We start from the raw sequence: 12,153 nt of genomic DNA, 5'->3' as shown, positions 1-12,153 counted from the left end.
AAATCAGCGGGAATGCTGATCCATTCTGTACGCATCGAACCACGCTGTGCTGACAGTTACAGTGACATGCCTTCTTTACCACAGAGCGGGGATTCTCATTCCAAGCCCACAGTGAGGAGTCTCAGGATGGACGCATGGGGCTCCTGTCCCCTTCAAGCCAGACATGAAGCGCCACCTTTGGGAGTGAACATTTGCCTGATGATGCCCCTCCCTGAGCTCATCCCACACTGCCTCATGGGGACCAAAGAAACCTGCAGCCACAGAGCCTTAGTACCATGAGGCCCTTATAACCCATAGGGACTGTGAAGAAACTGACAGTATAGGGGAAAAGAGAGTCAAAGAAGGAACTTGGAGCCAGCAGACATGGGTTCAAGTCCCGGATCTAGTGCCTCCTAGAAATTGCTGTGCCCTCTTTGATTCTTAGTTTCTTCATCTGTAAAATGAGGATAACAAGGTCTTTTCTGTGGCATTATGAGAACAAGGTGAAGCAATGTACATTGATGCGCTTTCCAAACCATGCATACCCTCAACTTATAGGCCAAAGAATACTAAAGTTTAGGAGGTCAGAGGTGGCAAGCAGAATGTGGTGGGTGCAGGCCCCTCAACTAGTCATCTCTTAGCAAAGGTCAATGACAGCAGGTCTTACACTGAGCCAGCTGACTGACACCTCAGCACCCACTTCCCTCCTGTCAGCACTGAGAGCTGAGAAGTTGTGCAGCCTCAGCCCTGAGGCACCTGTCATTCCTCCTGTGCACAGGAGAAAATGGGAGGTGACACCTGGAGATGAGGTGGGAAGGAAGAGCTGTTGGCAGGGACTGCTGTAGGTGCAGGTGTCAGGAAGACAAAGGGGGATAACGGGTGGCCTGGAGAGGAGGCTGCACAGGGCAGGGGTCAAAACACCAGCCCCGGATGAAAGGGCACCATTCTGACTCCTGCATCTGCCATTAAGGGGCAGGTGATCTTGGGCGAATAACTTACCCTCTTCTAGTGCCAGATGACTCATCTCTAAAGTCCACTTTGCCTGCCTCCCATGTCATTGAATCTACAACCATAACAATTGTAAGATGTCCCATAATTTTATGTAGCATTAAAAAAGAAAAACATGCTGTCAATTAAGCTATATGATGCCATTATTGTAAGATACGGGCTGATTTCAGCGAAGTTCCAGCATGATAAACGTGCATCTTAGAGCCACACAATGTGGTAGATGAGAGCACCATGTGACTGTAAGACTAAATATGATCATCCATTCCTGTGGGATAGAACCAAAACCCTCAGGGAGGATCTCGAGAGGGCCAAGTTCGTTGCCTGAACCATATTCACCCATGAGGCAAGGACAGAGAAAGGCAATGGTCCACGCTGGGAGGAGGGTAAGCAGCAGGTCTGGAGGAGGAACAGGAGCAAAGTCTGGTGAGTTCAGACAGAAATCAGGGGCCTGCTAAGGCAATCCACAAAGCCAGGGACATCTGAAGAGCCACTAAGAAGGGAGGATGTGAGGGATGGGAAAGGGAGCACAGACAGGACAACTGACTCAGCCAAGCTCAGCACTTGCACTGACTCTTACGCACCCCCTGGACATGCAGGCAAGGACCTGGGGGCCCTTCTTGGCTGTGTGGAACCTGCGGGTCCCTATTAATCTGCTTCTTCAACAACATGTGGCAGCCCGTATTTGCGGAGAGATCACCATCTACTGTAAGTCTTCTCTCATGCAGTCATGGCCCAGTTTTTGCACCTCCTCACACCCATCATAGTTCCCAGACCCCAGAACAGAACAGCTGGATTCTCCTCCGGAATTACTTCTTCAGCCTTGTCAAATGCCTCGTAAAATGCCTTGTAAAATGTGACACCCAAAAGACATACATTGGAGCATCTTTAATAATTATTTATCACAGCAAAACACAGAAAGAATCCAAGTGTCAAGTAACTGCAAAAATGAGAAGCAAGATGTGTACATCTATTTCATGAACTGATCAGTCATTACAGATTTTTGCCAAAATATGCAAGAACATGTTATATGCTTATACTATTTTCAGAAAAAGCAGCAAAATTACAAGCATGTAAAGAGAGCTTGCTTAGCATTGAAGGCCTGGAAAAGATACCCCAAAATAATCCAGAATTTTTCTTAATCAGTGAATTATTTTTTCTTCTTTTGACTTTTCTGTATTTTCCATATATCTTTAATGAACATGTAATCACTTAAAATAAAAATAAATGAACTAGACAAGAAATTTCAAAGGGACTCCGCCACATATAGAACTGAGCAGGACCAAGAACTCACGTAAACTTAACATATTAGATATACATTGCAATAGTTTTCTTTTTTTTTCTTTTTTGTTCGTCTGTAGTGACTTACACAACACTTTTCTTCTAGATATAATCACAACATTTCCAAATGACTCAGATTCTCCTATAGGCCTCTTCTAATATGGCACATATTATTTTATTTTAGGGACATTGAAAACATTACCCAATGTACTTCTGTAACACTATGTAGAAACTATATCTTCATATACTAAACCATATTTAAAATGTAGTAGTAGAATTTTCTTTTGGAAAAAAAAAACTTCCAGAAAATCCTTCTGTAAGGCAACAGATATTTTTAAACGTGAATAGTCATCCCTGTCTATTTATCCATTTCCCAGATTGAGGGGCTGGCTGCTTACGGGCTTCCATTTACATATTCCAGGCCATTACATCTTCAGTGTTTTCTCTTTACTCAATCCCAATGGCGTAAAGGTTAAAAATAAGACTATTCTGTCTATTCCACACGACAGAAAATAGATGCAATCATTCTCAAGCCCTTACTCTTCCTTCTAAGACTTTACCTACCTTTGCCACTCCTCTGACTCCTCCGTGGAAAACAATTCCTCTCTTCTCCTCTCTCCATTTGGTCAATCACAGTAGTAGCTAATATTTCCCCTTCCCTGTCATTCGAAGTCACTTCTTTTCTTCATGGGTTTGAACTCTGTCTGCCAAGTAGTTGGGTAAGGGCATTTCCAGACCACATCACTTGCTGCCATATCCACACAGGACCACTCCCCAGTCTCCAGCCCTGCAGGCCCCAAGAGCCACCTGACACAAAGACCAACAGGAAGCCACAAGAGCCCGGGAAGGCCTGCCCATCACACCATTCCTAAGGCCAACACAATTGCTGCCAAAGACACTGGGTCAAGACAACATCCTCATACTATATTCATTTCCAAAGAATGATTTATCAAATATTTAACTCAATGTACTGCCATCATATATGCTGCTGTGACACTGGGTCAGCCCCAATGTCATATTACTCCATTAATTTCCACAGAATGATTTATCCAACATTTTAACATGATTCTATTTTATACTATTAATAAATCTGTAAATCATAAAACATTCTGTTGTCAGAACACAAATCTCAATTATCAGTTCAGAAAATATGGCTGTGGTCTTCTCCAACACCCTCAAAGAATGTGAATTTGACTGCATCTTTTGGCCCATCTTGGGGGTGCCTCCCAGGCGGGGGTAAGCTGCTTGCTTTGGTGAAAAGGTTCACTGGGAAATGTCCCCCTCCCCATGGAAGTGGGTGTTCAGCCGTTGAGTCAAGCACAGAACAGAAAACCAGAAGTGGCAGCTGCCATGAGAATCCCATGGCCTCTGCCTAACACCACACCCACCTCCACACAGTGCTCACCCTCCTCTTGATGTGGCTGACCTATGGTCCAGCACCCTGGGGAATCTTAGCCTTGAACTTTTTCTTCAAGAAACTTTGTCTTCTGCCCCCTACTCTAATACTGCTGTCTTTTCACCCCAGGTTCCTTGCCCCTGGCCACCTCATGACACCAACCCTCTTCACACACACACATACACACACACACACGCGACAGAGAGAGAGAGAAAATGGACTTACCCACTGAGGACCACAATGAAGTCCATGACATTCCAGCCATTGCGCAGGTACGAGCCCTTATGGAAGATGAACCCCAAGGCTACAATTTTGATCCCAGCTTCAAAGCAAAATATCCCAATGAAATAAGGTTCTGTCTTCTCCTGTGTAGATGAGGAGCAGAGGCACCAGTGAGAAGAGGATTGTGCTTTATGAGACACAGACAAAGGCATAGCCCAGCCCTCCTGGTTGTCTGTGCTGGGCCTGCTCATGTGTAGGCGGGGAGCAAGGATGCTAAGGACAGGGGGGCTGCAGGTTCTCTGTGACTCAGGAGTACACAGGGCAAGGGAGGCCCAGGGGAGCTAGCTGTAGAAATGGACGATGTGGGATCATGCCCAAGAGCTAGACCTCCTTCCCAGGAAGGTCCCTGCTGGCCCTGGCTTTACCCTGAAGGAGTTTGCTGCTCTTCACGTAAGTTAGAAGCTTGAGGGTCTCATTGCATGTACACACATGGATTTCAGGCAATCTGTCTGCTCTTTTTAGGGGGAATACGTTATATGTGTGACTCATTTCTTTAAGGAGAATAAGGACGTAAGCATTGGAAAGTTCATAACCACAAATACGCACAAGAACTGAGCATCCTTCATCCTCTCCCCTCTACTCCCCCCACCCCTTCCTCTTGTGTCAGAAGTCCCTTAGGAAAGAGGAGGGAAGAAGATGGACCTGTGCCTGCCCTTTCTTCTTCACTGACTGCCACACAGCACAGACACAAGTGTTTGTAATCTCTTCTCTTCCTTGTGAAAATCCCCATGGGGTCTGTCACTAACTTGTCCCCAGCAAAGAGCAAATCCCTCCCAGAACTCACAGGTAGGAAGAGAGTGATACAGCAGAGAAGAAACCACAAAAGACAAAGAAAAGGGGAAAGGGGAGGAGAGGAAGCACATACCAGTCTTCGGGACATGGGGGTCTTGTCATCCTCAGGAAGATGCTGCTCCAGAGCGAGGACTATGCAGTTGGCGATGATGGTGGCCAGAATCATGTACTCAAACGGCGTGGGGAAGTGGAGTTAAGGAACAAATTCACCCAACGAGAGACACGCAGCCTCCAAGATGGCTGTGCCCATAAACACACAAGCTCTATCAATCTGCATTGTGTCTGTGCAGTTTGCATGATTTATTTTTGTAAACAGGCAGGCAGGACAGCGAATGGTCCATACCTTGTGAAACCACAAACATTTGTGCCTGGTCTCTGAACACAAAGCATCTTCTCCAAAAAAAGGATGTATGTAACCAACACATAATATAGCTGGGCATACGTTGGACACTCCAGTTACTGAGTGAAATCAATAACAAATCCAATAACCAGAACTGACAATGGAAGCAGGAAGAAGGAAGGAAGGAACATAATTAATGCCACAGCAGAGCCCCGTTTTCCGCAGGCTTCAAGCTGCTGGACTGGGTAACGATGCTTGTGTACAGAGCCAGCTGCTGCAATCCCTTGCTGTCTCTGGGCTCACAACTGGAGTGCCCGCTTCTAGAACCTCTGCTCCACTGAGTAACAGAAGATCCCCTGGAAAAGAAACAATTCTCTCCATGTGAGCTTCCTTCTATTTTAAAATTCCATTCAGCAATGTACTTCTGGGGGCCAGGAGAGGCTTGCTTTGTCCCACCTTATTTTCTCCTAAGCATCTGCATCTGTAGGAAAGAGACTGATCATGAGTCTAAATCCAGGACAGCAAAGTCCAGTCCTCTAAGAACCACACTTCAATGAATGAATGCAGGCTTTTTTCTGTTAGATGTTTTTGAAAATAGGTGAGGGGCTCCCTGTGCCCTTTTAAAAAACAGGACTATGACTCGGGTGCCAGCATCCTGATACTCCTGCAGGAAAGTTTTGCCACACGCTGGAGGGAGGTGGGAAGGACTGTCAAAAAAGAGAGAGAGCAGGGCTCACCCCTGTAATCCTAGCACTTTGGGGGGCCAAGATGGGCGGGTCACAAGGTCAAGAGATTGAGATCATCCTGGCCAACATAGTGAAACACCGTCTCTACTAAAAACATAAAAATTAGCTGGGTGTGGTGGTGCATGCCTGTAGTCCCAGCTACTCAGGAGGCTGAGGCAGGGGAATCACTCAAACCCGGGAAGTGGAGGCTGCAGTGAGCCATGATCGTGCCACTGTACTCCAGTCTGGAGACAGAGCCAAGACTCTGTTTCACCAAAGGAAAAAAAAAAAAAGGAAAGAGAGAGGGAATCACCAGCTCCCAGCATTGTCATTCTGTGTGTTGGGATTTCATTCTATAATTACTATTACAACAAACACACGTTTGCTACTGTAACTATTGCTGAGCAACCTGTGCTCTAGAAGATTCTGGAATCCAGGCAGAAGAGAGAAGCAGTAGATCTGGCAGAGTGGAGGGAAGAAAAGGTACTGTTCTTATTTCCCCACATTCCCAGGCAGGCTGTGTAGGGTGCAGGGCCTGGAACCCTCTGGTGGAGTATAGGAGAGCAAATCACAGCTATCCCCACAATGCCCCCCATCCTGTCAGGCTACCTACGGCAGTAATGCAACATTAAGTTAGCACCCAGGGCATCTCTGTGGAGGGCAGGGAAGAGGGCTTGGGGAAATGTATGCAATGGGATGTGAGCTGTTTACCAGGTGCTCTGGTCTTGGTGCTGGCATGGGGGCTATAGGGCTGAGATGCTGGCTGTGTGTGAACCCTGAGTCCTTCTCTTAATCCTCATTTAGCAGTGCCTTCTCCTCCCCCACCACCATCCATCCCTGAGTCACACTGGGGAGTCACACTCACTCGCCAGCAGCTGACCGCCATCCTTCCTTCCCACACACCTCTAACACTCACACAGCACACAGATCCCAGAGACTGCTCCACGGGCCTCTGCTGCCCTGAGGCTCAGCCACTGGAACTAAAAATGGGCCCAGCCTCAGAGGACCTCAGAGCCTGTCCTCCACTGCCTCCACACCCCACTGTGCCTGCTTAAACCCTCCCACTCAGAGGGGAGCCTCCCCACATGGAAAGTCCCTGAGTACCCATGGGTGTCCCTCCTCCTTCAAACACTCTAGGTGCCATGCCCTGAGAGCCAAACATGCCAGCAGACACATACCACAGATGCCCAACCAACTAGCAAAGCCCATCTTCTCAGGACTGGCCTCCCAACACAGGGCCACCCATGCCCATTGATCGCAGGGGGAGAGATCCTCACCTCCCATCATGGCTGTAACCCAGACCTCTGAACAAATGCAGAGCGACCAGAAACCACACCAGGACCCAGTGTCCCATAAGCCTTCCGAACAGTCTAGGTTTCCCCGGGCCTGGCACAGGCACCCAGAATCCCAGACTCAGCCTGCAAATTAAAGATGAAAACCCGGCCACAATGGTGGCCAAGGAATCCATACCCTTTCCTGAAAACATGCTTGGGGGATGGGTCCAGAAAGGGAACTGACAAAACGCATACAAGTTATTGAAGAAAAGCAATAGATACTGAGAGTGTTGAGAGTAGTGTTCCTAAAATGCAGGCCACAAAATACTAGTGCTATGGAAACTCGCCATCAAACCAGTGAGGGGAGGTCTGCGTTGGATGAAGTTAAGCAGGTTTTTCCTCAGTACGACTTCTTGGAGCCTTTAATACTTTCGCATAAAGTGTGCACACACCCCATCACACACTATCTCTCTCTCTCTCACACACACACACACACTCACAAGGGGGTTGTGGACAGCATGTATCATCTCTCACATGTACACACACACTCACAAGAGGGTTGTGGACAGCACACATCATCTCATACACACACACACACTCACAAGAGGGTTGTGGACAGCACACACCATCTCTCACACACACACACAAGGGGGTTGTGGACAGCACACACCATCTCTCTCACACATACACACACACACACAAGGGGGTTGTGGACAGCACACAGCATCTCTCTCTCTCACACACACACACACAAGGGGGTTGTGGACAGCACACACCATCTTTCTCTCACACACACACACACACAAGGGGGTTGTGGACAGCACACAGCATCTCTCTCTCACACACACACACACACACACAAGGGGGTTGTGGACAGCACACAGCATCTCTCTCACACACACACACACACACAAGGGGGTTGTGGACAGCACACACCATCTCTCTCAGACACACACACACACAAACACAAGGGGGTTGTGGACAGCACACAGCATCTCTCTCACACACACACACACACACACACACACACACAAGGGGGTTGTGGACAGCACACAGCATTTCCCAGACTTGCTTCACCTTGCAACTCTTGTTTTCAGAGCATCTCTCTTGAACGCTGTTCCCAGGAACATACCTGGGCAGCCCTGACGCAAAGGGTGGGTCTCTCTGCCGGTCCCCAAGAGTTGGGGGAGGAGGGCTGGTGGCTCTGGAGTGAAACCAGGGCCTCTTCCATGTTGTCGCCTGTCCTTGTTCCTAACAAAAGTGTTCACAATAGTGTGGGGCTCACCTGGTCACTCCCCACAGCTGGAAATGGTGCATGCCATTTCAGACACCTGCTCAGCAGATCCAAGAAGCCAGGGCCTGTCCCGGGAGGTGGGACTGGGCAAGAGTCCTTTCTCATTCAAGCTGCAGACCTCCTGCATTCTCATGGGTCTTTGTGGGGTCTATGGTTGTTTTGGGAGGGTTGAATCTTCTTCCCCTGAAAACCTGAAAGTGATAGGCACAGCCTTAAACGTAGATGGGTTCTTGGTGCTGAGCTTGCAAGCAAGACAGGTCCTGGCAGCCATGTGCCTCCGAGGCCTCCCCACTCACAATATCCGCCTCGACCCCGGCAGCTCCTCCACTGCCCCTGACTCCCTGCTTCCACGTCCATGCCTGCCTTTTCCTAGCCAACTAATCCAAGTATATTGCTCCCTGGAAGGACCTTTAAGCTCAACCAGCCCAGAATGTCCAAGTGCAGATATGTGAGGTTTGTGTGGACACAGGGTAGCTCGGGAAGGTGTGGCCGTCACCACTGCAGGATGCTCCGGGTAGGGGAATGGCTCTTGGCCCAGGTGCTAATGAGTCAAACTCCCAGTGACTGCCCAGGTATCTGGGTGGCTGCGAATTCACGAGGTCCCGATGGCTGATGCTACCCAAGGCCCTAAGGCTAGAATCTAAAGTTAGGAGTTTGGTAATTCACAGGTTCTAAGCAGACCCTATTCTCACTTCCTCTCCAGCCAAATCCTCTGCCCAATATCTGATGTGAAACCCATTCAAAGCAGCAATCTTCTGGCTTAAAATTTTTTGGGGGCTTAATATTTTTAAAACTGTTCAGATGTATATGCCCTTGAGAGAGATGTCCCTTTTGGCCTTATAGAGCATCTAGACCTCAGGATGAATTCATGGCTGCGGTAATGAAGAACCTGCGGTGAGAATGTGGAGATTCCGCATATCTGTGGGGTAGGTGAAAGAATGCATTGTGGCAGGGAAGCCTCAGGGGAGTGAGCAGAAGAGACTATCCAATTCTGCCTGGGCCCCAGCCACTCTCCTTTACAACCCTGTTCTTTAACGTCTTTTCCTCTTCCATTTCTGAAGAAGCACAAAGAATGGGCATTTCCATCTGGGTGCTTCTGCCACCACCTGCAATGGCCTTTATCTTTCTGGTCATACATCATCAAGACCAAGCTGAAATATCACCTTGTCAGTGAAAGTTTCTCCCCGTGCCCCACAGCTCTTTGAATTGTGGGACTGTATTATTTCTTCTCCTACTTAAATCCCCAAGAAACTGTATCTTGAAAGCAGGAGTTTTGCTTGTCTCGCTACTGGCAGTGCTTAGCAGAGCTCCAGGCACACAGTGGGAGCTTCGTCAATGTTCAGTGCAGATGAGAATGAACAGGAGGCATTAACTGAGGAGCCATTACAAACACAGGGCTTTGCTCACCCACTCTGGCCGGGGCCAGGGCTCCTGCTCACTCCCACCCTTGCAGGCTGCCTCAGAGGCACCACTCCCATTTCTTCCCAACAGCAAAACTTCACATCCAAAAGCAATGGCTCTGCTACATCCCCAAAGGAAAGAGAGCCTAGATGGTAAATAACACCCACCCGCCCGACAAGCTAATGCACCTGCACCTCGCAGACTGGAAAGGTCAAAGGAAGCTCCAAGTTGCCACGGCCTCAAAGACCATCATCACCCTTCATGGCAACCACAATCAGGGACACGACAGAAGTCTATCCAGGACTCTGACTCTTTCTGTCGTGGAATTCAGTGACACTCATTACACTCTGTGCTTGACAGAATACATTTTAGGGAAGAAAATCTATCCCTGGTGTCCAGCTTGCTCGTTTTGAAATCTTGAACAAATGGAGCTGATAAAGCAGTGAGGATTGGAAGCCACAGGGCAGGCCCTTGCCTGCCTCACTCACCGCTGTGCTTGGCACACAGTGGACCTCCAGTAACTGTTATTTTATTAATAAATCAATACTCAATTGATAAATGAATCATATAGGGAAACTAAAGCCAGAGGTATCCTCACAAAAGGTAACTTTCAAAAAGTTCAAATAGGTGTCCACGTGACCTATTTAAAAAAGAAAATAAATCAGCATACATGGGAGATCCTTTCCATGGTTTTTTTTTAAAAAAAAAAAAAAAAAGAGAAGGGAGAGAAGGAGAAGAAACTCTGCCTTGCTGGGAAGATGATGAGTCTTCTCTCAGTAGTAGGGTTATTTTCACTTTCTTCTTGACTCCTTTATCCATTTTCTGAGTGTTTGAATGAGCATGTGCTCATTTACAACAATAAAATCAATTAAAGCTATATGTATCCTGAAAAAACAAACCAACACAAAAATCCATCCCAATTTGAGAGTGAGGAGGAAGGTGATGGCCAGAGAAATCAGAAAAAGGCTTCGGAGGGGATTGAATGCAAGAGAATAAATGGAGGAAACTGCCATGAAAGTGCTTTGAAACCTGCAAAAGACGCCCCTGCTCCTGCCTTCCCTCCTGTACCAGCTCACTGCTGCCTAGAGGCCTCATTTCATAAACTTTCCGGCAATCTCCTCAAACACCCCTTCACTCCTGGCTCCCTCTAAGCCCATTAACGAGGACCTGTGTCACTCCAACTCTCTTTCTAGTCTAGCAGTTTCAAGACAATCATTAGGGAAATGATAAAAATAGGTTCACTTATTGATTTATCTCCTTTACCCAATGCTCCTTCCTTCCAACGGTTGACTTGTTTCCTTAGCAACATGGCTAATTTGAGCAGCACGACTCGGCCTGCACACCTGCCATTTGTTCATTTCCTTCTTGAAGCACAGAAAGCTGGGGCAAGGATGGCGATGCCGGTTCTGCTGTCACCAGAGCCCTGGGGGCCTGGCCGGGAGCTGAGGCTTCCTCTTCCTGGACCTGAAGAGCCTCCCCATCACCACCTCTCAGGTGTAGATCTGTAGGTACAGGTCTGGAAAGGACTTAGTCAGGCCTCAGACAGGCAATAGTGGGTGTCCCTGGGCAAACGTGCATTTCTATCACCACCAGGGGCTGATCCTGACACCCTTTGCACTCAGCTGTCTTCTCCCAGAGCCTATAACATCCGTACACTAAAAAGGCCATGCTCTGAGGGATAAGGGGACACCAGGGACAGGCAGACAGATAGAATGCTGTGCGCTCTCCCAACTCCAGCCGAATCGGGAATATGATTTTGTAGGGAGCAGCCAGTGGGCACTTAGGCACTTCCTGGAAACACCTGTGGGGGTATAGAAGAGCCCACAGTCCGAGGGAAGGCATCCCTGAGCATCCTTTACCCATTTCCACCCCTCGCCCCAGGCCCAGAATAATCTCCCTATGAGAAAACCTGTCTCCTTTTCTCCTTTCAGCCTGTTTTTGGATGTCTTTCCACATCTTCCTCACGTGCACATAAACATCATCCTAATAAGTGGACTTTGACTCAAAGATAGTAACAGAGAAGATCCTTGACTAGTCTGTGATTCCCTCAAAGCATGAAACCAAACAGACATTTTACATATGAACAGGAGTTCAATGCAGCTATCCAAGGATTCTCTGCAACTTCAGAATCTTCTTCAAGACCTGGAATGCAATGGAGAAAATGTAACTTGGTAATGGAAATCAGAGCCAGGGCTCTGACTCCAAAAGCTGTCCCAAAACAGTACTCGAGTCAAGGGAGGGTGATGACCATCCATTCCCACAGAGCCAACCCAGAAATACAAAAGGACTGAAGCCTAAAATGATGCAGGAATCTGAACTCCCTCTGAAAACTGTAAGGTGTTGTACAAATACAGGTACTTCCGTTATCCCACTGACTCAATCTT

At 47.9% G+C, this 12,153-nt stretch overlaps 1 protein-coding gene across 21 annotated transcripts in view; it reads right to left on the bottom strand.

The window, feature by feature from the left end:
- The window catches only part of CACNA1E (calcium voltage-gated channel subunit alpha1 E), a 515,845-nt gene that overhangs the window by 307,563 nt on the left and 196,129 nt on the right, over positions 1-12,153 (bottom strand). For all 21 annotated transcript variants that reach the window (XM_054247624.2, XM_054247625.2, XM_054247623.2 and 18 more), the window contains 2 exons: positions 4,809-4,915; positions 3,887-4,026 (listed from right to left, as the gene is read on the bottom strand). In XM_054247624.2, coding sequence (XP_054103599.2) covers positions 3,887-4,026; positions 4,809-4,915 — 247 coding nt within the window. The remainder of the gene's footprint in view (positions 1-3,886; positions 4,027-4,808; positions 4,916-12,153) is intronic.

This window comes from Callithrix jacchus, chromosome 18, assembly GCF_049354715.1.
Source record: "Callithrix jacchus isolate 240 chromosome 18, calJac240_pri, whole genome shotgun sequence".
Taxonomy (NCBI): Eukaryota; Metazoa; Chordata; class Mammalia; order Primates; family Cebidae; genus Callithrix; species Callithrix jacchus.
This window is presented reverse-complemented; position numbering and strand designations above follow the sequence as displayed.